The 23,984-nt window shown below is 36.0% G+C and overlaps 3 protein-coding genes across 8 annotated transcripts; 1 reads left to right on the forward strand and 2 right to left on the reverse strand.

The window, feature by feature from the left end:
• Positions 1 to 151: 151 nt before the first annotated feature.
• On the forward strand, positions 152 to 4,456 carry LOC111436144 (dentin sialophosphoprotein-like). Its single transcript, XM_023073840.1, has 3 exons — positions 152 to 290; positions 541 to 913; positions 1,737 to 4,456. Exons 2-3 carry the CDS (start codon positions 558 to 560, stop codon positions 4,246 to 4,248), a joined length of 2,868 nt encoding a protein of 955 aa, XP_022929608.1. The 5' UTR covers positions 152 to 290; positions 541 to 557; the 3' UTR covers positions 4,249 to 4,456.
• Positions 4,457 to 4,583: 127 nt separating this feature from the next.
• On the reverse strand, positions 4,584 to 8,073 carry LOC111436145. Its single transcript, XM_023073841.1, has 8 exons — positions 7,870 to 8,073; positions 7,705 to 7,792; positions 6,659 to 6,889; positions 5,825 to 5,933; positions 5,703 to 5,748; positions 5,438 to 5,523; positions 5,303 to 5,361; positions 4,584 to 4,998 (listed from the first exon to the last, which is right to left on the reverse strand). The coding sequence occupies exons 2-8, from the start codon at positions 7,785 to 7,787 to the stop codon at positions 4,881 to 4,883; spliced, it is 732 nt and encodes a 243-aa protein (XP_022929609.1). The 5' UTR covers positions 7,788 to 7,792; positions 7,870 to 8,073; the 3' UTR covers positions 4,584 to 4,880.
• A 1,405-nt stretch (positions 8,074 to 9,478) lies between these two features.
• LOC111436134 (ubiquitin carboxyl-terminal hydrolase 26-like) lies at positions 9,479 to 23,069 on the reverse strand. 6 transcript variants are annotated; one of them, XR_002709187.1, is made up of 16 exons: positions 22,761 to 23,069; positions 22,541 to 22,622; positions 22,093 to 22,191; positions 21,412 to 22,008; positions 20,458 to 20,713; positions 19,442 to 20,181; positions 19,201 to 19,309; positions 18,847 to 19,025; positions 17,528 to 17,812; positions 17,247 to 17,454; positions 16,419 to 16,487; positions 13,969 to 14,196; positions 12,622 to 12,885; positions 12,092 to 12,233; positions 10,838 to 11,032; positions 9,479 to 9,921 (listed from the first exon to the last, which is right to left on the reverse strand). XR_002709187.1 is itself a non-coding variant. In XM_023073831.1 (14 exons), exons 2-14 carry the CDS (start codon positions 22,170 to 22,172, stop codon positions 10,938 to 10,940), a joined length of 3,252 nt encoding a protein of 1,083 aa, XP_022929599.1. In that variant the 5' UTR covers positions 22,173 to 22,191; positions 22,761 to 23,069; the 3' UTR covers positions 10,513 to 10,937. The 6 variants fall into 6 exon arrangements, 1 of the variants encoding a protein (XP_022929599.1); XR_002709185.1 differs by having other exon boundaries at positions 22,491 to 22,622; XR_002709188.1 differs by lacking the exon at positions 22,541 to 22,622 and having other exon boundaries at positions 9,479 to 9,907.
• Between the last annotated feature and the right edge of the window lie 915 nt (positions 23,070 to 23,984).

A 23,984-nucleotide genomic window follows, 5' to 3' on the forward strand; every position in this document is an offset into this window, starting at 1 on the left:
TTTGGTTAAAAAATAGTAAAACATAAAAAAAAAATGATAAAATGCCCTAATACAAATATAATATAAATAATTTAACTTTTTAAAAAATGTAAATGATTTATTTTATTTATTTAAATTTTAAACCTTGGTCGGGAATTAGGGAAGAGTCGGACCGAACCGGTTCGGTTTCCGTACCACATCGACTTAGGCCCCTCGTTTTTCCAGGGTTTGGAGCGCCATTCCGAACGATTCTTTTTTGTTCCATCAGATCCAGAAGGAGTGACGACGGACAAGAAGCATTCGAACCGCTGGTAACCCTAAATTTCACTCTTTGATTTTGGATCTCTTTCAATCTCTATATCTCATAGTATTATTGACAGTAGTATATATTTCAATCATCGGAAGGAGATGGCGACGATTTTGAAAGAAATTCACTGAATTCGTTGAAATTCTTTTGCTTGCGATTAATTTTATTCCCTCTTGTAGTGATTGAATGGTTTTTTTTTCCTGCTTGACGTTGAATGATTCGGTAGATCTTGACTGGGGTTGAATTCTTTTTAGGTTGGTGAAGCAGGGCGATGTATAACGGTATTGGGTTACAGACGCCGAGAGGGTCTGGCACTAATGGGTACATTCAGACAAACAAGTTCTTTGTGAGGCCGAAGACTGGAAAGGTTGCTGAAAACACCAGAGGATTCGATGAAGATCAGGGCACTGCTGGTGTTTCCAAGAAACCTAATAAAGATATTCTTGAACATGATCGCAAGCGTCAGATTGAGCTCAAACTTGTCATTCTTGAGGACAAGCTCACTGACCAAGGTTATACAGAGGATGAAATTTCTCAAAAGTTGAAGGAGGCTCGCGAGACTTTGGAAGCTGCTTCAGGTTCTGAGGAAAAAGATGGACCCTCCGCCATCGTACTTGCAGATAAGAAGTACGAATTTCTCTGATTATTGTTTTGGAATTTGCAAATATCACTCCATCATTATGAACTGTTGCACGTTTAACCACCGTTGCTGAATGTTTGACAGCTCTGAAGGCGTTGGGAGTTCCTTTTTATGTTATTATTATTATAAGAAATACTTGAATACCATTCTTTTGGTGTTTACTTTTTATTAATTGCTTGAATACTAAATTGGTCTGCTTATTGCTGCTCTTTTTCATCTTCTTGAATTGGAGGCTACTCCTCTTCTCCTCTGAATGACAAGAATGTAAGAGGATGGAATTTATTTCGTGAGAAATAATAACCCTACCAGTCTAGAATGGAGTGTGAATGAGAAGCATAACCTTTTTTATTGATTAAATGGAAAATGTGGAACTGGGAAGGATCGAAACTGTTTGTGAATAATGTATACGATAAACTTCACTTGGTAAATTGCAAGTATTCATGATTGGTTGGCTTGCCTGTGCTTTTTTGGCATCAGTTTTGCTTACCATGCAATATAATTGGTCGTACGATAATAAATGGTAATTTTCTTGAATGGTAGAATGAACATCCAGGTAGTAATATGGAGTGGTCTACGTCAACTTTCTTTATTAATTAATAGTTTCATGGCTTTGTGCTTTTCGTCCTTCATGGTTTAATGCAATTTTGTTTTCCTTAGAAGGTCAATGAGAAAGGGTCTGACTACTTTTGATACTTATTATATTTCTGTTGATTCTGATCTTTTATCATACTAGTATTTTTGTGCCTAGTGCTGTTTTCTTATTTTGTGTACGAAAGGGTTTTCTAAATGATGTTTTCCTTGATTGAGTAGGGTTTCAGATACTCAGTCTCACCAAATTGCTGCAAGAAAGGAGGAGCAGATGAAAACATTGAGAGCTGCACTTGGGTTGAGTTCATCGAACGATAGTGAACAAGTTACAGAAGGGATTTCTGATCCAACAAGAAATAGAAGGGAGGGTCAAAATGCTGATATTAAGCGACATGAGAAGTCTGAGCATTCGTTTTTAGACAGAGAATTGAACTGGAAAAAGCATGGCTCTGAAGATCATAATGATGATAAGGGTGACAAAAAAAGGGTTTCAAAAGAGTTGAAAGGCCATCCGAAGGATAGAAGAAGGCCGAAGGATGATTCTTCTGATAACGATTCTGTTGGAGAGCATCATAAGGGAACCAAGAAGAATTTGAGAGATAATAGAAGGAATGATTCTGAAAGTGACTTTGAAAGTGATGATGACGATAAATACAAAACCTCAAGGAAGTCGAAGAAAAATAGAAGGCATGATAGTGACGTTTCTTCTGATACTGATTCTGGTGGAGAGCGCAAGGGAACCAAGAAGCACTTGAGAGATAATCGGAGAGATGCTCCTAAACGTGACCCAGACAGCAATTTTGACCAGAAATATGCCACCTCGAGGAAGCATAAGAAAAACAGAAGGCATGATAGTGACGATTCTTTGGATACTGCTTCTGGTGAAGAGCGCAAGGGAACCATGAAGCACTTGAGAGATAGTCGGAGAGATGCTCCTGAACGTGACCCAGGCAGCAATTTTGACCAGAAACACCTCACCTCGAGGAAGCATAAGAAAAACAGAAGGCATGATAGTGACGATTCTTCTGATACTGATTCTGGTGAAGAGCGCAAGGGAACCACGAAGCACTTGAGAGATAGTCGGAGAGATGCTCCTGAACGTGAGCTAGACAGCAATTTTGACCAGAAACACATCACCTCGAGGAAGCATAAGAAAAACAGAAGGCATGATAGTGATGCTTCTTCTGATACTGATTCTGGTGGAGAGCACAAGGAAACCAAGAAGAGCTTGAAGAATAATCGAAGAGATCTTGAAAGTGATACCGACAGTGACATTGACAAGAAATACACCACCTCAAAGAAGCAGGAGAAAAACAAAAGTCGCGGTAGTGATGATTCTGATTCAGATAGTGGTGAGTTTGGGATGGGCAGCCACAGGAAAGGATCTGGTAGAGCTAAAAGTCAAAAGGTGATGAAGAAGCAAAGAGGCCGGAAACAGGAGTCCACGGATGAGTCCAATTCTGACAGTGGGATTGATGATAAAGGCAGGCAACTGAAGCACAAGAACCAGCATGGTAAAAGATATGGGGTAGATAGTGACAGCTCTGACCGTGACAGTTCTGATTCTGATGTAGGTCGAAACAAGAGCAAGCATCGATATCAAAGCAAACGTGCAGGAAAGAGCAGGGTAGATAGTGAATCCGATTCTGAAAAGTTAAGAAAACATCCTAAGAAAGATGTTGGTAGACGCAGACATGATACCGATAACGATGAAAGTGGTGATAACAGCTCTAGCAGTGATGAAATAGTGAAGTGGCGCAGAGATAGGAGGCATAATTCTGATGATAAATCTGAAGAAGAAGGTGAATATTTTGGTAAAAGTGGCAAGATAGCCACAAAAGGAACAATAGCTGCTAAAAGGAAACATGATGACAGTGATAAATCTGATGATAGCCAAGCAGTTGATAGAAAGGGCAATGATAAACAGAAGAGAGCTAAGAAACATTCGTCTGGTGATGGTTCTGATGCAGATAAGGGAGTAAAATCAAGTGGTGGAGCTCGTGAAAGAGGAAAAGGGAGCTCGAATCATGCAGATGGTTTGGATGAGTCTGTGACAGCAGCTAAGAATACTTCGTACAAGTCTAGGAATGATCCACTCGATGAGTTCAACCGTGCAAATCAACAGACAATGAAAAGCAAGAGAAAGTTAGATGAAGGTGGTGAAGATGAGCAGCAGCCAGAAGCAAAGTCTCGAAGTCGAATTTCTACAAGAGAGTCAGATTTCCATGGAGACCCCAAGAAAGATTTCAAAAATGATTCTGAATCAAGTAGACGAGCACGAAGTGGTAGGTACGAAGAGACGAGGGATGGCAGGTACAGGGAGGACCCCAAAATTGATTCTGAATCAAACGCTAGATCACGCTATAGTGCACACAACGAGGATAATGACAGAAAGTCGACTCGAACAGGAAGCAGATATACTGAAGAAACAGAGCATGGAAGTAGACATAATCACAAGGCTAATGAGTCTCACCACCGCAGTAGGACTGATCAAGATATTGAAGAGGGAAAAAGGCACAGCAGCAGCAGATATGAGGAGCATAGAGGGAGAAAGCATGAAAGAGATGAGGGTATAAAATCTAGCAGGGAAGCTGAAAGAGGGGAGTATCAACCAAGCAGCAGGCTGAGATCTGAGAAAGATTATGAAACTAAAGAATCTACAAGAGATAGGGATGATCCCAGAAAGAGGGCCAAATATGATTCTCGATCAAGCAGACGTGATACGTCGTATTAGGGTCGGGACCCATATTCGTATTTGATAGCCACCTATTATCTAATATCAACTCTAGAACTTGAATCATAATGCCTTGTCCGGAAGGTTTGTGTTTCCTTTTTTCTGTAATGAAAATGTATGTGAGACTAAGAACTTGCTTCTCCTTGAACTGCTAATTTTTGCTGAACTGAGTTCATCAGGTTTCAGAAGACTTGAGTTCTGAAGTAAATTTGAAAACTGCACTGGAAGTGAATACTTCTAGTAAGGCTCGACTTCCCATCTGAGTTATTTTTAGTTCAACAATGCGTGGAGTAACGAGATATTAGGGAGATATCGGCCTCTCGACCCTCTTAACAGATTGAAATCAAGTTTTTGAATATATACGAACACAAGAACAACAAAAACGTCAGATACAAACAATAGTTTTCATTAAATTCCTTGTTTTTGAATCACTAGCTAAACAAGGTCTTGAAATTTCTCACTACTGTTCTTCCCTTGTGTAGGCATGGGAGTTGGAGCCGAAGCTTAGGCATCAATGTACAATGTAGTACTGTACAGTGTAGAGGACACTTCCCCATAATTAACTATTGGTTCTTTTATAGAAAGCTTCACTTAATCTAAGCTTTTCTCTGGTAGCTTGAAAATGGAAGGCATCAAGAGATGGAGACATGGGAATGATCTATCTGCTGCTGACTGATCCATTTTTCATAATCTTGCACTAATTGCCGCAGCAGCAGAGGTACAAGGTTGTCCAACAGAGCTTGTAACATCCTGTGTCAGCACAATTGTAACAATTGGTGCACAAACAAGAAAGAACATGAATTAGCCACAGCGAAAAGAAATTCAGTTTCGTTTTCTAAGGTCGTATCGAGTGTCTATCCAGTTAATTTCGGGTGGTACTCGACCAAAACCGAACTTGGAAACTAATTGCAAAGGTGGTGAGAGCTCATCAGAATAATTTGACAACCGTTTCTAGTTATAGCTCATAAGATCGAGACATTTGAATTTTTAGTCAAATTCAGAAAAACAAAAATTAAAGATTGGATCGTTATCATCTGGTGTCCAAAGAACTTACAAATTTCCTGGATTCTCAACTGCAGCTGTAGGCATCAGGGTGAAGGGAAGTGTATAAATCTGCATAAAAAGCATGAATTATTCAGCCTGTAGATGCTAAGCAGTTGAGTATGATATTGATGATAAATATTATAACCTCCAGAGATAGATTCAGCTTCACATCAACTTCCAGATAAGAATTTGAACCAACCGAGTCCCATGTCAAGTGATTAATCATCAAAGCTGCACATTTTAAAACAACGATCAACTACAGTTTCTTAAGTACTTAAATTCGAATCTCAAAGTTCTTGATCGAGAGCATATGTTTTAACCAGTCGAATTATACAAAAATTGACAAATCAATAATTCTCATAGTTAATTAATAATCTTCGTAGTAACATATCAGGGGAAGATCAGTTTACCCGAAAAGTGTTCGTTTTGGCGTTCCACCAATTCTGAACCTTCAAACTGCATTTAAAATTTCAAGTTTCACCAATTTTGCAAGTTCCACCAATTCTGAACATTCAGAGACCAGAATACCCACCTTGCAAGAAAGCATCTCAACTGTAAAATCTTCTTCTGTTGGGATCACTCGTAAATCCAGTGTAGGGGCAGCTTCAAAGTTCAAGAGTTGCAATTTATGCAAAGTGCATCTGCAAAAGAAAAACACTAATCATTTACCTCCAAGAGGACATAATAATCATACTACTTCCAATGCCTAGGGAAAAGAATGCAGGCTATAAATCCGTTTGGGCTATCTTGGAAGCCAGCGCCCTCGCTCGCACACCACTCGAAACCTGGCTCTAATACCATTTGTAACAGCCTAAGCCCACCGCTAGCAGATATTGTCTTCTTTGGGCTTTCTCTCAAGGTTTTAAAACGTGTCAACTAGGGAGAGATTTCTACACCCTTATAAGGAATGCTTCGTTCTCCTCTCCAACCGATGTAAGATTTCACTGTCCATACCCCTTGTCCTCGCTTGCACACCACTCAAAACCTAGCTCTAATACCGTTTGTAACAACCCAAGCCCACCGCTAGCAGATATTGTCCTCTTTGGGCTTTTCCTTCTGGGCCTCCCTTCAAGGTTTTAAAATGCGTCTACTAGAAAGAGGTTTGCACACCCTTATAAGGAGTGTTTCGTTCTCCCCGCCAACCAAGAGGGGTAGATTGTGAGATCCCACATCGGTTGGAGAGGAGAATGAAGATTCCTTGTAAAGGTGTGAAAACCTTTCCCTAGCAGACGCGTTTTAAAAACTTTGAGGGAAAGTCTGAAAAGAAAAGTCCAAAAAAGACAATATCTGTTAATGATGGGTTTGGACCGTTACAATCATATTCCATAAATACTAATAGGATGAAGCTACCACCACTGAGACAAACCTGTATGTGTTAGCATCAAGTGACTGGAAACTTTTCAAGGCATTTTTGTTAATCATTGCTTCAATTCCTGAAGGGTGATTCAGGAATTCTCTGATATGGTATGTCCTGCCTCCACGGCCACTGTAACTGGGCAGTTTGATCTTCTCCTTTCTTGTGACAGATAAGTTTGCCCTCTTCGTATTAGTCTCAGAATTGGTGGCCTTTGATACCTTAATTCCTTCAAATTTCTTCCTGAGTTCAAATAACCATTTTTAAGACCCAAAACAATGAAAAGATATGCAAAAACAACAAACTCTCTATTAGGAATCAAGAAAGTATAAGAAATAAATTCAAATGATGTCAATATCTTCGTTCCAATGGTTTGTAACCGCCCAAGCCGACCACTAGTAGAGATTGTCCGTTTTGGTCCGTTACGTATCACCATCAGCCTCACTCACCGTTTTAACATCCATCTACTAGAGAGAGGTTTCCACACCTTTATAAGAAATGTTTCGTTCCCCTCTCCAACCAATGCAAGATCTCACAATCCACCCCTTTGGGAGTCTAACATCCTCACTGGCACACCACTCGGTGCCTGGCTCTAATGCCATTTGTAACCGCCCAAGTCCACCGCTAGTAGATATTCTCTGCTTTAGCTCGTTACATAACGCCGTCAGCCTCACAGTTTTAAAACACATCTACTGCAGAGAGGTTTTCACACATTTATAAGAAACGTTTCGTTCCCCTCTCCAACCCTCTCCAACCAATATGAGATCTAACAGGGGTTAGTACAAGTGTATCAACCAAGTGATCATAGGTTTGAATCCCTTCTTCACTTGTTCGACTCAGAAAAGAAAATTTTCCAAGTGAATGATAATATAGAATTTATACGAAGTTCAAGTAAGAGTTAAAAGAGATTAAACTAGATCGTGAGTACGATCGTATTAGATACCTAGCCCTTTTACCTTTTGATCGATTATATATATCTATCAAACATCCTCTTAAGAGCGTTTAGCATTTAGAGAGTGTTCGGATTAAAGTATGATTAAGCATAAACTAATATATACCTCGGGGAACTAAACTTGTGAGTAGCAAGCAATGGAAACGAGCCTTTTCCTTGCCCCAACCATTTGGTACCCAAAACCACCATCCTCTCTACAAACACATTTTCGCAAAATGAAATACAGTGAACAAATATGGAAGCCAAAAGAACAAAAGTAAGAATCAGGTACCAGATACAAGACAGAAACCATTTTTCTTCACCTTGGAGCGGAATTTCGTGCTCAGAATATCAATTATGCTCGGAATCTCACTTGGCCGGCGGAGAACGGCGACCGGAATTCTGAAGTGTGCGGCGGATTGCAAAGAACTGTCTGAATGAGAATTATGGAAATGGCACTGAGAAAAGCAAATTGAGGGAGTCCATATCCAGATGATGCGATGAATTATGGGGAACACGTGGTGGCTGTTTGTAAGCTGAATCCCTTATTTTTCGATCGTACGGTCGCCCGGAAAATAATTTAAATAATATTTTTTAAATAAAAAAAGTGGAAATTACTACGTAATAGACCTTCCTTTTCTATCCATTTTAATTTTAATTTTTAATTTTATTTTTATATATGATAACATTATATAGTATTCTCGTTCTAAATTTCAAGCACAACCCAAGAATGAATCAATCGCTTTATGATCGGTAACTATAATTCAACTTATTAAAACATATATAACTAATCAAAAAGTCAGAAGTTTGAATTTTTTTGTTGTTGAACTAAATGATTAATGTATAATGGTTAGCATGAGCATAGTTCGACTTATTTTTAATAAAAATAAAATGTTAAGAGTTTATTTATTTTTAAATATTAAATTAAAATTTATTACTCAATATCAATATATATTAAAAAAATTGTTAGAAGAATAAATAATAAATACTTAGGAAATTAAATAAAAATAATATATATATATATGTTCCACTAGAATTACTCTAAAGCTCATATGCATTTGGTATTATTTAATTTTTTTTTTGTTCTATAATTTTTGCTTTTGGAAAAAAGATTAAAATTAACTAAAAGTATTTATATCAATTAATTAATAAATAGAAACTTAAAATAAATTAAAACTAAGTTAAAAATATTTAATCAATTGATTAATTAATAGAGACTTAAATGCACTTAAATTAATTTATAATATTTATATCAATTAATTAATTAATAGAAACTTAGAAGCAACGAAAAATAATTAGAGGGTGCATTTCTCTCCCCTTTATTCATTTATTATAATGAAATTTTCATTTCTAAAAAGATAATAAAACCAATATGGTAATTACCTAGGTTTTAAAACGTCAAAATATTATATAAACTGGGCTTAAACTGAAACCACCAAAAAGATAATAAAATCTATTTGGTAATCTATTATTTGAATGTAATTATGAGACTTGTTCATTTAACTCTATCGAGGGATGAAAAATTTCTAAATTTCTATTTAAACCAAAAATAGAAATAGAATGGAAATAGATTTTTCTCTATTAGCTAAACGTGATCGGAGATAGATTATATTCTTTGTCTCCGTCCTAGCCCAAATCCCCGTCTCACTTGATATATATATATATATATATACATGAGATACCCAATCTCCACGAAAATAAATGGAAAATCACCCGTAGATAATCACTAACCAAATTCAACATGAACTTCTTGACATTAACATTTGTGACCCTTTTTGGAAGAACTTTGAAATAATGCTTTAAAACCCAACTCGAGTTCATGTTTTTCTTTTCCACAAAGTACGAACCTACCCTGAAATTCAGACACAATCTAACTCGAGTTCATGTTCTTCAAACATGTCTTGAATCATTAAAACAGTATATCACATTATCGCATTCATAACATAATTTCAATCTCTCGAAGTTGAAGCACACCTTATAGAAAATCTTCGTCCATGTCGGGAGGTCCACTCGGTGGGACGAGAACAACTACAAAGCAATGGTCCTCCTGAAATCTAGCAGAAGAAAGAGAGACTTGGACACTGTAATGTGCATCATTACCGTAAACATTCTATACATCATGTAAAGGAGAAATCAGCAAATTCAAATGTTCTTGATATTGTGAACATGATATACAGCCACCCAATGTACGTGAAGGTAAAACTAAAGACTAGTTCTGTGGTTGGGGCTCAACCAAAACCTGTAGCGTAATTTTCCGTTCGATCGTTGGTAGCGTCGTCCAGTGAATCCGAAAGCAGTGTATCCCACAGTCCATTTCATAGCTTCCTTCCCTGACAAAAGTGTTCTGAAAATGATAGCAGAGACCTTAAGAAGGTAAATACATAAGCAGTATGAACAACACAACTAACTTGGCTCCATAATGGATGTTTTGAGGGACTTTCATGCATAGTTTCAATAAGAATGGACTGGAAATTCGAGCAGTTCGGTCCAACCAATACACTAAGTACGATTTCTCGAACAAAAATGAAAGGATAAACAGCATAGCCTTGACAAGATACGACTAAAAAGCAATGCAAGAAGATTATAAGATCCTAAATAAGATGGAAACCCTTCAAAGTGATTCAAAGATTTGAAATATTAAGAATATGAATGTAAAATGGCAACTGTTCTTATTTTTCTTTTTCACTTTTGCAGCAGATAACAATGGAGTTCAAATAAGGTTAATTACAAGTTTGGTCCCTAAACCTTAACCCGTGTGCTTATTTGGTCCTCAAACTTTGATATTTGGGTCTATTACGTCTTAAACTTTCAATTTTGTGTCAAATAGGTCTCTAAGTCTTAACCTATTCAACATTTCTTAAACATCACGAACATATTAGACATGAAAATTGAAAGTTCAGAGATTGATTTAACATTTATAAAGTTCAAGATCAAATAAACATGTCCCCAGCGTTCATTGTGTTCATTTCGTTTAAGCATAAACCGTTAATACATCACGATACAAGCCAAGCTAAAACCAAGGGCCATTAACCAATCCTTGAGTGTCTAGATATTCTTTCTTTAGATGAGAAATCATATATTCAGAAACTAAAAAGATCATGAACAGCCTAATACAAAAAAGGCTTCCAAACAAGGTTGGCCAAAACAAACTATATTAAACTGTGGGTTCCATTTGTGTAGCTGAAAACAAGATTGACGACTAGTCTAGCACAATAAACACCGAACAAGACGTGAAACGAAACAAAAAAGGTGAAACTTACATCAAAATGCTGAGGATAATCCAATAGTTTTTCCTTGATTATGAACATCTACAAAATTTTGTAAATACAGGCAGCAGGCGCCCTCAAGGTTCAGTGCTTCTTAAACAACTTCAGATGAAACGTTTGCAGCCAAAAGCGTTCCACGAAACCCTTCCTCGGTATGTTGCATGTTCATTTTGGGATCAGAAAGCTCATCTGTCCATCACCAAGCATACAAGTCAAGGACATTAAGATATGAAACAAAATAGCTCCAAACTTACTGAAAACCTATGAGAATGCTAAGAGAGAGTTGTAAAATGCATTGTCGATGATTCCAGGCATAGATGGCAGTACAATAATGCATTACTTTGTTAGAAGATCGTGGTTTACTGCAGTAACAGACTCCGCAAAAATAATAGTCACTCACTGTCTACAGTAAGCCATCAAAGCCCCAAAAAAGTTCTATAGATGCAGAAGCTACCAGTTACATAATTGTGATGATGTCTCACATCGATTGAAGAGGGGGACGATGCATTCTTTATAAGGGTGTGGAAACCTCTCTCTAGCAGATGACAATACATAATGGGCTAAAGTGGACAATATCTTCTAGCAGTGAGCTTAAGCTATTACAAATGGTATCAGAGCCAGACATCGGTCGATGTGCTAGCAAGGATGCTAGGCCCCGAAGGGGAATGGGTTGTAAGATCCCACATCGGTTGGAGAGGGGAACGAGTGCCAGCGAGGACGCTGGCTCCGAAGGGGGGTGGATTGTGAGATCCCACCTCGGTTGGAGAGAGGAACGAAACATTCTTTATAAGGGGGTGCAAACCTCTCCCTAGCATACACATTTTTAAAATTGTGAGGCTGACGGCGATATGTAACGAGCCAAAGTGGATAATATTTGTTAGCGATGAGCTTAGGCCGTTACAGTTGAGGCTAGAACACAAGAGGCATGTTATATTATTGATGGATTCTCAGTGAATAGAGCTTATCCAAGAACTCGGTGAGCAGGCAGACATATAGAGTTAGTGTATCTAAAATCACCTAAATGTTGAACACTTCATGACTGAACAGAGCCCAAATCTCGAATTATAACCATTACACCCTTTCCTTTCTAGAACTGCTTGTTAGCATTTTCAGTTTATTACTTTCCCTTGTTTCCATTATACAGAAGATACTGAAAAAAATCACTCCAAACCAACATCAAAAGAAGAAAAACTTGCATGATTTAGACTTGAATTTATGCAACAATTTGAGCAAAAAAATTGAAATTACCAGCAATATCTCGATGCTCATGAATCTCCGAATCCGTTACCCATAGTTTATCCCCAGGAAATATATTCTTGTCTGCCAAAGTATCCGTTTCTCCATCGATAATCCTATTACCCTTGCGAAGTATCTGGTTTTCCTTCACAACCTGCAGAAACCAGTTTTCCACGTGAGCTTGAACCATAAAACGTCATAATTAATTTCCTATTTTTGAGTTCGTACGTACCGTCTTATCATTTTTTTGAAACACAAACAGTCACAGCATAAACATAACAGACTGCTTTAGAAAATAGTCCAAAGCATGGTTCACCAAAATGCAAGTTCAAAGAAAAAAGAAACTAAGTTTTCCCCCACATAATGCCTTTAAGATTCAGAAAAACAGGCTATCTCTGGGTCTGTAGGCTTATCATTTGTATAAACACATGAATTAACATAAAATAAATAAATATTTGGGCACACGATTCAAGCATCGAGCATGAAAGATAGTTTCAGAAAACAAATTCAAGCATCATATGCATCTGTTCTGCAAAGCTTACCCCAAAACATTCCCATATCATCATTTTTAGCTGGTATACTGAAGTTGAACCAGATACTTTCAGATTAACAAAATTCCCGGAATTTGTCTTTCTTGCACGCTTTGAGATTCGGCGATCTGGATCAAAGGTGGATTCGGGAGCTTCCAAAATTGATTTTGGCGCTTCCTTCCCACGGGAGAAATATACACAAATATCTTCACCAATATAATTTAGTTTCTGCATTAGCTCGCAGCTTTCTTGTTCTCCTATACATTCTTCACATATCTGCTCGATTGACAGACCACTTTATTAGGACCAATTAAGCAAGCAAGATTTCAAGTATCAAGGCAACAACTTAAGTATCGCAAGGTAGTTGAGAAATTCAAGCCCTGTTCATATCTAATCCAAAACAGTTTTCTTTCTTTAAAACTCATCAATATATAATTAATAGATGATTTATATTGAGAGAAACAGACGACTTCTTCAAGACAAAGAAAGGGAGATAGATCATTTTATGGTTACTTCGAGATTTAATTATATATTCGCTGAACCCAATGAATTTGAAAACATACAAGAGAACCCAGATTACCTACCAAACAGGCCCTAAGAAACTTCTATAAGATATTTGAAGAGAAGTATTTAACTCGTGGGAACCCATTCCGAAAGGGATGGGGAATGAGAGAGGGAGTGGGGAGATATTTCTCCCTGTTAGATAAATGGGGACAGAGACAAGGATTATATTCCCCATCCCCATCCACACCACGCTAAATATAAAAATATTTTCAAAGAAATACTTTCTAAATTCCACTTCCAAGTTCCAATGGTCCTATGTCCTCCAAGTTCCAATAGGTTTTATGTTTTGCTTCCATTTGTTTGAGTTTTATAATAACAAATGTTTTTGACATTTGGATTCGTTTTTTTTGGTGCTACTTAGACTAATTTACTTGTCATATGGGATGTTTGCGTTTTTCGCATTTATTGCCATCATGGTTGTTTTAACAAAGTTTCGTTAAGATGACTATTTCTTTTAAAGAATAATAAACGGAAAAAAGAAATCCACGGGGAACCCAATCCCCACCAAAATAAATGAGGAATTTTGCGGGGATGGAGAATAAAATAGGTGGCAAGGATGGGGATGGGGATGGGGAAGGCTTCGCCATCCCCACCCGGTTCCATGGACATATCTAGATATTTGGTTGTAGCAATTGAAGAACTTTTTGGAATGTTTTAAGAAGCCTGTTTGAATTTTTGTAGTTTGTTTGGTTTATAATTTCTTCTACGTGTGTTTTCTCTCAAAAGCTATAGAAACTATATAAAAAAATAGAACAAACCCTAACAAATGGAAATAGATTTAGGGTTCAAGGTTACCTCAGGATCAGTCTTAAGTATTAGTTGTTTGAAGTCCCCATTACTAACTTCGTCATTGGAACTGAGATGCTCTTCAGCCATTGACTTCTCTTTGGAGGATCCATTCATATCATTCCCTACACAACTACTCGACTCAATCACGGCAGAGATGCCGCGTGCCTCGCTACCTTTCCACTCTTCACAGAAGAATTTCCAGTCGTTCTCTGAAATGATTGTTAAAACATCTGCCTAAAATTGAGGGAACAAAAAAGAAAGACGTAAAAAGATATGAAATTTGAAGGGAAACATTTTTTTTACTTCATAAGATTTATAATCACATTATTCTCCATGAAGGAGAGTAAATTTCAGAAATTGTGTAAGAGAAGTCACAGTAAATGACTACAACAAATGAGAAAATCAATTTTCACCTCTAAGCTTGTCAAGTTCTATCAATTTTAACCAATAACTTTCAATTTCATCAAATTTTACCTCTTAATTTTAACCTTGAGCTTTAAATAGTGTTGCAATTTTGACCCTTTGACAAGTTCTCGTTCCAAATATCATTAAAAGAAATTCTCTTATAAGTTCAATGAAGGTTAATAACAACCGAGTTCAGAGTCATGTGATTGTCTATGTAATCAAAGAATGTTTTAAGATAATATTCAAACTAAAAATATATATATAAAAATAAAAAAAATAAAAAAAAAGGAACCCTATGGTGCAACATCATTAGAGCCTTAATATGGAACTTTGGTTGGAAAGGAATACTCATATTTTCAACAACTCAATGGACTCTTTTGGCTAAGTTGAAAAGTTTTTTGTAACCCTCCCATGGGCTTTTGGGATATTATCTCTTGTTTGTAGATTTCATTTGTATATGACCTCTTGTATATTGCATTTATGGAAAAATTAATATAATTACTCTAGAACTTTCAAAGTTTCAATAATACCTTAAACTTCAAAAAAGAAAAAAAAAACTAAAAAATACTCTTACCAATAATTTTGGATGGAAACCGTTAATACTTTGTTTAAAAAATACCCTTGAATTTTCAAGTGTTTAAAAAAATATCCTTGAACTTTCCAAAGTTTGATTAATACCGTGAACTTTTTTTTAAAAAATATCAAAAGCACCCTTTAACTTTTTTTAAAGTTAAAAAATACCATTACCGTTAGTACCACGTTTCAAATATACCCGTGAACTCTCAAAAGTAACATTAATATCCTTTATTAAAAAGAAAGTATTAAAAACTTACTATCGTTAGTAGGTGGACAAAAACTGTTTATCTACATCTCATAGATTATCTTCCTCTTCGATTTTCTCTCTCGTCTACTTCATCCTATGACTCAACAATTCCTCATTCCTTATCTTTTGTCTCTCGGTTCTTGAAGACCCACTTAATCCCTTTTGTTTGTTCCTCAATCTCTAAAATTTCCCACATTTCTCTTCTTTCTTTTTTCTCTCTCTCTCTCTCTCTTCTTGCCTATCAAAACTTTTAATAAAAAATGAGGAATTCTGTCCTTTATGAGTATTTCCAAGCATGAATATAAAAAACTTCAACATCCAAATAGACAATTTGTTTTCAAGTTAATTATTTCCCAACTCAAGCTAATCTTAATGAAATTGGATGTTAAAGTTTCTTATGTTTATGTTTAAATGCTCATGTATGAGAGAACCCATCTTTTCTATTTAAAGTTTTGATATTTAAGAAGAGAAAAGAAAAAGTAATGGGAGAAGCTCTAGAGATTGAGGAATGAAATCAGAGAATCAAGAGTGTATTCAATGATCTTTTCCTAATGGGAGAAGTTCTAGAGATTGAGGAATGAAATCAGAGAATCAAGAGTGTATTCAATGATCAAGGAAAAGAATATGAGAAATGAGAAATTGTTGACTCATGGGTTAAAAGTAGAGGAGAGAGATTATATCAAAGATGGAGATGATCTGTGAAGTGTAGATACACGGTTTCTATCTAAATACTAACGGCAATAACTTTCTAAACTTTTTTCTGAAATTTTAAGGGTATTAAATGCTACTTTTGAAAGTTCATGGGTATTTTTGAAACGTAGTACTAACAATTCCATTCATATACTAACAGTAAATATATTTTTGAACACTTCAAAAAAATTTATGTGTATTTTTGAATTTAAAACTTTTCAAGCGTATTAATGAAAACTTGAAAGTTCAAGGGTATTTTTGAAACAAAATATTATCGGTTTCCATTTAAAATTAACGATAAGAGTATTTTTGAAACTTTGTTGAAAGTTTAAGGATATTGTTGAATTTTTTAAAGTTTAGGAATATTTTTAGATAAAGTACAAAGTTGAAGAGTATTTTTATTAATTTAACCTTTTATTTATCTATGAACTCATCATTTCTTCCCGAAAAATAATAAATAATATATATATAAAATAACATAATGTTGCAAGCGAAGGAGAAAATATTGGATTCGAATAAAGTTGTAAAGTATACTTACAGTGGACTTCTGCTGCACCGTACCACGTTTGCAGATCAGGTCGGGAGGCCTTTTAAGGAGGCGCGAATGCTGCATCCAAATACACATACATAAGTCAAATTGCAGCAATTATTCCAAAATTAGAAGAAAAAAACTCATAAGAGCTCAAACTAAGAGAGTAATAAATCTGAAACAAAAATAAAATGATTTTAAGATCAATAGAAAAACATTTAGAACCATGCTTCACAATCACGGTCAAATTGAGCCCGAGGAATTTTGATATGAAATAAGGTGTCTCAATCATACCACAAAGACTTCATGGTAGATCACAAGATTATACCATACATGTTCGGAATTAGGGAGGATTTATTGTATTGTTTAATTTTAAAGTTTTAAGTATAATTAGTTAATGGTCATTATGGTATTAAGGCTATAAATAGTCATTCACGTTGTTGCTTTCGTAGGAAGATTTTGAATATTAAAAATGAAGTTTGCATATTATGCTTCTTAAGTCATGAGCTTGTTCCTTTACATTTCTTGTGTTTAGATTTGCATGCTAGAATCATTCAAGATCTTGATTTGAATTATCAGTTTAGAACGAGTTTTCTTTACTTTTGATCTTGATCATCAAGGTAATTCGTTCCAAAACTTTCCCTTGGGTAGATTTCTTATCGTTTTTGGGATTCTTAGATCAAATCCTAAGAGTTTCATATCAAATTTCCTTTCACGGAGCTAAGGTATAAAAATTTAAATAATCAAATGACACCATGCATTATGAATGCTGCCTAAAATGAGTTCAATGGACAATTAATAATCGAAAAATCTCAAGAAGTCAGCAAGTCATATTACCTTTTCACACCTCAGAAAATTGATCACGCCATCCAAATCTTCAGGCTTCTCTACAAATGAAGCACTCTTTCCACTTGCATTGATGTAGTTTCTCCACTTTGAAAGCCATGAGGTAGGCACCAAATAATACTTGCAGTGCAGAGAAAGCGGAATGAATTTTCCAACGGCTAACCTTTCATGATTTTGTCGCTGTTTAAGCTTCACTCCTCTGAAAGATAAAAAAGGTTAGGCAATTCTTCAAGTAAATCAAATATAAGTTCACTCGAACGTAACGAAATGACCTTATTGAATCTTCCATGACTGCCACTTCAGATAACTCCTCACTGCACAGAGAACACTGTCGTGCATCTGAGGGAAAAGTTGGAACCCCCATAGGATCATCAGGTTTTAGAGTAATAGCATCTTCATGTAAGAAACACCAGAGATCTTCTGGAACCAGGACTCGCTTAGCTCCAGTAGCTTGCTCGGGCAAAAGTTGTCCATGAGGACACCTGATTGAGGCTGTCGGATCCGCATCAGCTTCAGAAGGAGCATCAAGAATTTTCCTTTTAACCCACTGTTGCAACCTACAAGCATTATAGAGAAGCATGAGTGATACATGGGCTGCACAGTATAACTCAGAGAACAAGGGAACTATATAGAAGTTTGAGACAACAGTAATAGACAAAAGCACTGTGGTTTAAATTAAGGTGATTGATGTCTACATCTCCATCCTTTGGTTTCTCTAAAGGCCCTTGGATGGAGCATAGATATCTTCAAAATGAAGAGCCTCCTTGATAAAATAGTCAAATTGGTATATACTTTGGGGAGGACTTTCAATTGGGGATGCCTCTTTCTCTACCACTTTACCTTAGAATTTCGGTTTTGATGAAAACCAAGAACCTAAAAGTCAGTCACATCTGGAATGCTGATTCTTCTTTCTGGGGATTCAGATTTAAATAGAAACTCGAAGATCGAGAAGTTGTGAAGTAGATTTCTCTAATGTAGATCATGAACGATTCCGTCTTCATCACTTTCAGGATAGATGGCTTCTTGCTCAAGACTCACAGCTAATCCAAAGTCTTGATTGCAACGGGGATTTGGGAAAATTCCCATCCAAGGAAGGTCAGGATTTCATATGGAAGTTTCTTTAATTTATCACTAATACTCGTGATAGTCTAACGTAAGTATACGAAAAGATATCTCTCTCCAAACTAATATGCTGAGCAAAAGAACCAAAGAAACTCAAGACCATCTTTTCCTTAATGGCTTCTAATTATAGCATAATTTTTTTGTTCTTTCAATTGACACAGTTCTTCTCAGTAATATCATTGACTTGCTGCATATAAGTTTTAATCATTAACCCTTCAAAGCTGAAGCCTAGACAATCTGGAATAATCTAATCCATTTCTATGTCCTATTGGATTTTATGGCTTCAAAGAAACCATAGAAGAAAGGAGAAACAACTATGGTTGTGAGAACAGCAGAATTACAGATAAGAATAAATCAACATTTAACAAGGCCACAGGTGTTTAACACTCAAGCAAGAAGCAAGTTCATTTTCTAATGAAGCATCAGCTAAGCAGCATGACAAGAAAATCCAAGAATTTTGAAACAATACCATGTCCTAGAAACGATATATGTTCCATTTGGATAACTGCCCGAAAGTGCACTCAACGCAATTTCTTTCATTGATATTCTTCGGTCCCTGTAGCCGTCAGCGCAAACTACATTTTGAGCACCAGCAATAAGGCAATCCATACAGATATCTTCATTCGTCAGTTTGGGGCCCCCACCATACTAAATTTTACAAGATTGCAGAAAGAGAAGTCAGCCATACGAAAAAGACGAATTCAGTGCTAAAAGAACATCGAGAACAATTTATGTACTAAGGATCACACAAGGATGAAACCCTAAGACCAAGGAGAGATATACCAATGTGTAGAATTCTTGATAGAACAATTAAAGCACATACCTTGGAGAATAGCTTGTCCCAAGCCTTGATGGACAGTCTCTTTATGCAGGTAACCTTTGATATCGGAACTTTTCCATGCGAACACTGTATAGGCGAATTATCAAGGATGCTGCAAACCATAAAAAAGTACAGTGTCACCAACAAGCGACAAGAGCTTCATTTATGGCCATCGAGCAAGCAACAAGGACAAACCTTAGAACAACTTCAAAAGAAAAAGAACAAATATTATTTATGTACTTACGGTGGGGAGACCTTATCAGCCCACTGGCGAAGCCAGTCTATGGAAATCCAACAAAAGGGTTCCTCAAGTGAGTGAACGGGGGCTTCAGAAAGAATTGATCGGACCTCCTGTCTTCGATCATTGATAAAGCCCAGTTCAACTTTCTTCTTTGATTCATATTCTTGGCAAGCTATAACAAAGGATTCATTTAAACTACTTATCTCATCACACAGATGTGATGGAAGAGACAAGCCATCCTGGAAAGGAACCATGTTGCCTTCTACTTCTTTACTATCAGCATTAGAGCTAGTAACTTTTTTTGTGGCCTTCCCAGTGCCTCTTAAATTATACATCAACATATAGGCATCATTAGATGAAAAGATGTCAGTGGAACAACAGATACCGGTCTCTGATGATTTCTGAACCCCATTCGTTGGATTCCCTTCGACAGTAACATTTACTTCTTCCTTGGAAGCTAACTCGGTTCTAACAGATTTAGAATTAGCATTTGATGATTTTTCTGCAAACGGATGATGACCTAATTTTGAGACATTTTCGTCATCAAATTCCCACCACTGCCCTGTATTTTCATCCTTGATGTGAGCTACGTAATGGCCACTGTTGACAGCGGTACCTTTATGAATCAGAACTGCTGACAAATCATATATTGATTCAGACTGAGAAGATTCAGCTAGCCTGTCCCGCATATCCAACACTCCAGGAAAAGAAAATGCAGATGTGATTTTCTTCTTCGTTGTAGTCTGCAGACACAAAGCAACAATAACAATCAAACCCAAAGGAGGAGTTAGAATGGAAAAGGAAACAAAAATAAAAAGCGAAAATCGACCGTACAAAACTTATATCACAGTCCAAATTTTTTTTAAAGATCTTCTCACAATTGTGAAAACTAAGAGGAAGTTCAATAAATGGTTATACTTGACAGAATGAACCAACATGAAAACACATAAACTGGTGATTACTTCTCAAATGACATTAGCTACTGACAGACAATAAAGAGATGTGATGATTTTCAGTACCTTTGGAAGAAAAATACATCGCTTAAGCTGAAAATTTAGAACAGGGGGCAACGTACGTAGCTTGATATTGCGTGTAGCATTAACTCTGGATTTACATGACTCACAAAAATATTGATTATCACCATGAAGCTCTTCCACACTAAGATAATCATTTAAACTTTCATCCAAGCTTTTCAAGCCCAGAACATTCAACTCCAACTCATAGAAGTCCTCCATTTTGGAAGAGGCTTCTGAATCTTTTCCGCACTGTGAGCACCTAAATATGAAGTCAGGATATCATTATCAACTTCAACTTAAATCAACGGAAACCTAGAATAAATTGTGCAAAGACGTAGGGAACAATATTTTGGGGGATTGTTTATTTTTTATCCTTTTGATAAGAAACATAGACCATATATTGAAGAAAAGGCCATACAAAGAGAAATGTACAAGCCACCTAATTTTCAGAAAATGACATAAATCAATGCTCTATGCATAAAATTAATCAGTAAAATTTGTGTCATAGCTTCATAAGAGGCATAATAGACTTTAGACTCGCTGAACAGAGAATCAGTGACCAACAAATTGAAAATTGAAAGGCGGCAGCAGCTAGAACCCAAAGTGATGTATCCTTTCAAAATAAATAGGCACCAACCATTTTCAAACTAAACTCACTGGTTCAACCAGACTATCCTAGCCAGAAACACACGACATAGATTTCTTACATGCATAGCTAACAAAATCAACAGAAAAAACTGACCATCAAATGAAATATACAGTACTGGAAGAAACAAATATGATCCAGTGAACGATTAAACTTAACAGCATCTTAACAAAATAAGATATGAAGATATGAAAGGATGTATAATCGATCAAAAAGTAAGAGAAGAACGAGAGTTACGGAATAATAATGCAATCACAATATTAATTGGTAAAGCTATTCAACTCGACTCTCGTAAAATAAATTCTACTTACGTAGTTACATGAGACACGCTTCCACGGAAAAGATCTTGAACGATAGTTTTTGCTTTAGAAACTTTTGAGTGACTTAAGCAATGCTCCAGCAGAGAAAGAAGCAAAGTCAGGAACTCGTGACTATCCTGCTGGACTCCATTATCTAACTCCAGTGTTTTTATGAAAGGGAATGAATCCACAAAAGCCAATTTACTGGCATGGAGGAGAGCAAAGAGACGTACAAGCTGATCTAGAACCGGATTTTGTTTCAGAACGTCTGACTCAACCGAAAATATGCCTTCCCTGAAGCACTTGTTCATGTACAGACACTGAAGGATGCTATTGGCATAGCATGTTGCACCAAGATTTGTAAGACCAGCAGGAAAGTCAGGAGAAGTACGTTGATCCTTGGAAGGATCTGAACCAAATGCTTGCACAATTTCTGAAATCTTTTGCCATAAGCCAACCTTCCTGCTACCAGTAGGAGGTGGAATCAACCCACAGAAACAATTTGGGTTATCCTTATTATTCACCCGGCATCCTTGACAAGTCGGCTTCCATATCATATAGAGCTGATTGATGTCATCATTGGTTATTGCCCCAGATGAGTGAATTTTCCTGTAAATGATTCAACTTGATTCAGAACTCCTTAATACAGGCTACAAATCTGTGCAAAAGAATGGAAAACAAAATCATTATTACCTCAATAAATCAGAACTGTTATCAGCATTGTCCTCTTGTTTATGCCTTTTGTTCTTACTACGTGTCGTCGGTCGGCTCATCCTTGAAGACAAACTAATTCTGGGTACAGAACAAAACACCCTTTCAACTCAATGTAGCATTCATAACGTAGAATGAGTTACCTTAGCCATCACCAAAACAGAAAAGTGATAAAGAAATGAGATTATTAGCAACCAAAACCAAAACTCTGCTAGAGCAAAGAAAGAACACGCGGGGTTGAGTTCCTTAACTACATCGACAATCTTTCAGGATATTCTTATCTCTTTCAAAGGGGGAAAATCCCTTAGACAAAAACCTTCACCCATGGAGGTCCATTTTGACAAAATCAACAATAAATGAGGGGGAAAAAAAACACCCACCTGAACAAAGCAAACCTATATCGAAATAGAGTCCTTATAAAGGCCCCCACCTGTCACACCGAGTAAATTTCCTCGAAAAGCACAGATGAAAACAATTTCCATTGGCACAAACAAAACAACACCCACAACATTCTGCAGTTCAAAATTAGGGGAAAATATGCGAGAATCAAATGGCATAGACTAAAGAAACGAATTGGGATTTTCAAAAAAAAAATCCCAGTTCCATCAAAAGAGTGAAGATGATCCGAAGCAAGAACTTGAAGGGGTTACCAGGAAGTGAAGAAGCTTGACGCGAGCTGAAGGGAGAAGAAGATCAAACGCAGAACAACATGAAATCAGGAGAAAAACAAAAGCTGTACACCGGTGATCGGAGCTTGCGGGCAACAATTGATTCGATTAATCTGTGGAGAAGGCATTTTGTGGCATTGTTTACTGTGATTAGTAATCAGAGGAAAAATTAGTGAGGAGAAAGAAAAGAGAGAGAGGTTGCAGGGTCTGTAAAGGGTGAGGGGTCAGACGGGTCAGAAGAACAGAACGGACTTCAGGAGAGAGAGAGAGAGAGAGAGAGAAGGAGAGAACTGTAAATTTATTTTCCATTTTACATTTTCTTTTATAAACTCGGATTTTGGAGCCTTCCAAACATGGTCGGGTCGGGTCGGGTCATTTCCGTTTCACCGTCTTACCATTTTGATAATTACAAATTATTGGTTCAAGTTATTTATTTACATTTTTTAATGAAAATAAATTATTCATTTATTTATTTCCAAATATAATCCAGTTTGAAAATTTACTTTTTAGTGAATAAATAATTGAAAAACTAAGAGTTATTTGCACTTTATTTGTAAATAGATAAATTGATGGTCATTATAATTATAATAATAAATATTTACTCGTTATTTTATTTATTTTTTAAAAGAGTGATGTAATTATTAGAAAACCAAATAGTTATTATCTTATAAAATTAAATTGGTCTTTTTTTAGTTGAATTATTTAAATTTAAATTTAATTTTTTTTAAAGAAATTAAATAATTTAAACATTGGGAATATTGAAATGGGGAATATATTGCTGTGTAGAACATGTTGCACGTGATCTGGCTAAATAAATTTGGTAAGTTAATAAATATGTTAATAAATAATAAGTCATTTTTGGGTTTATGTCGTTTTTTTAAATAAAGTAAATAAAAAATATTGTAGATGTACTTCTAAATATTCGTACAATTTTTTAGACTTAATTTAATTGTATGAGTTGTGAATATTTTTCAACCCTCAACCCAACTTAACCATTGTTGAGTTGGTTCAATTACTCATTTTTATTTGTAAAATTTTGTTTCATAAAATATCTATTTATTTTATTTATTTTTAAATATTTAATTAAAATTTTCTTTTCTCAATCTAATTTAAAAAATCCTCTTTCAAATGATTAAAAATTATTTTTTAAATTTTTGATGAAAAGAAATAATAAAAAAATAATTATAAAAATATATAATATATAAT

Source organism: Cucurbita moschata, unplaced genomic scaffold (genome assembly GCF_002738365.1).
Source record: "Cucurbita moschata cultivar Rifu unplaced genomic scaffold, Cmos_1.0 Cmo_Scf00052, whole genome shotgun sequence".
NCBI classification, from domain to species: domain Eukaryota; kingdom Viridiplantae; phylum Streptophyta; class Magnoliopsida; order Cucurbitales; family Cucurbitaceae; genus Cucurbita; species Cucurbita moschata.

Coding starts and splice junctions, on each gene's coding strand:
- LOC111436144 (XM_023073840.1), top strand. CDS start 558: ATGTATAACGGTATTGGGTTACAGACGCCGAGAGGGTCTGGCACTAAT. Junction 914..1,736: donor ATCGTACTTGCAGATAAGAA/GTACGAATTTCT, acceptor TTGATTGAGTAG/GGTTTCAGATACTCAGTCTC.
- LOC111436145 (XM_023073841.1), bottom strand. CDS start 7,787: ATGGTGGTTTTGGGTACCAAATGGTTGGGGCAAGGAAAAGGCTCGTTT. Junction 5,524..5,702: donor CCAAAACGAACACTTTTCGG/GTAAACTGATCT, acceptor TAAAATGTGCAG/CTTTGATGATTAATCACTTG. Junction 5,362..5,437: donor AGCTGAATCTATCTCTGGAG/GTTATAATATTT, acceptor CTTTTTATGCAG/ATTTATACACTTCCCTTCAC.
- LOC111436134 (XM_023073831.1), bottom strand. CDS start 22,172: ATGAGCCGACCGACGACACGTAGTAAGAACAAAAGGCATAAACAAGAG. Junction 19,026..19,200: donor GGGACAAGCTATTCTCCAAG/GTATGTGCTTTA, acceptor TGTAAAATTTAG/TATGGTGGGGGCCCCAAACT. Junction 17,455..17,527: donor GTCATGGAAGATTCAATAAG/GTCATTTCGTTA, acceptor TTTATCTTTCAG/AGGAGTGAAGCTTAAACAGC.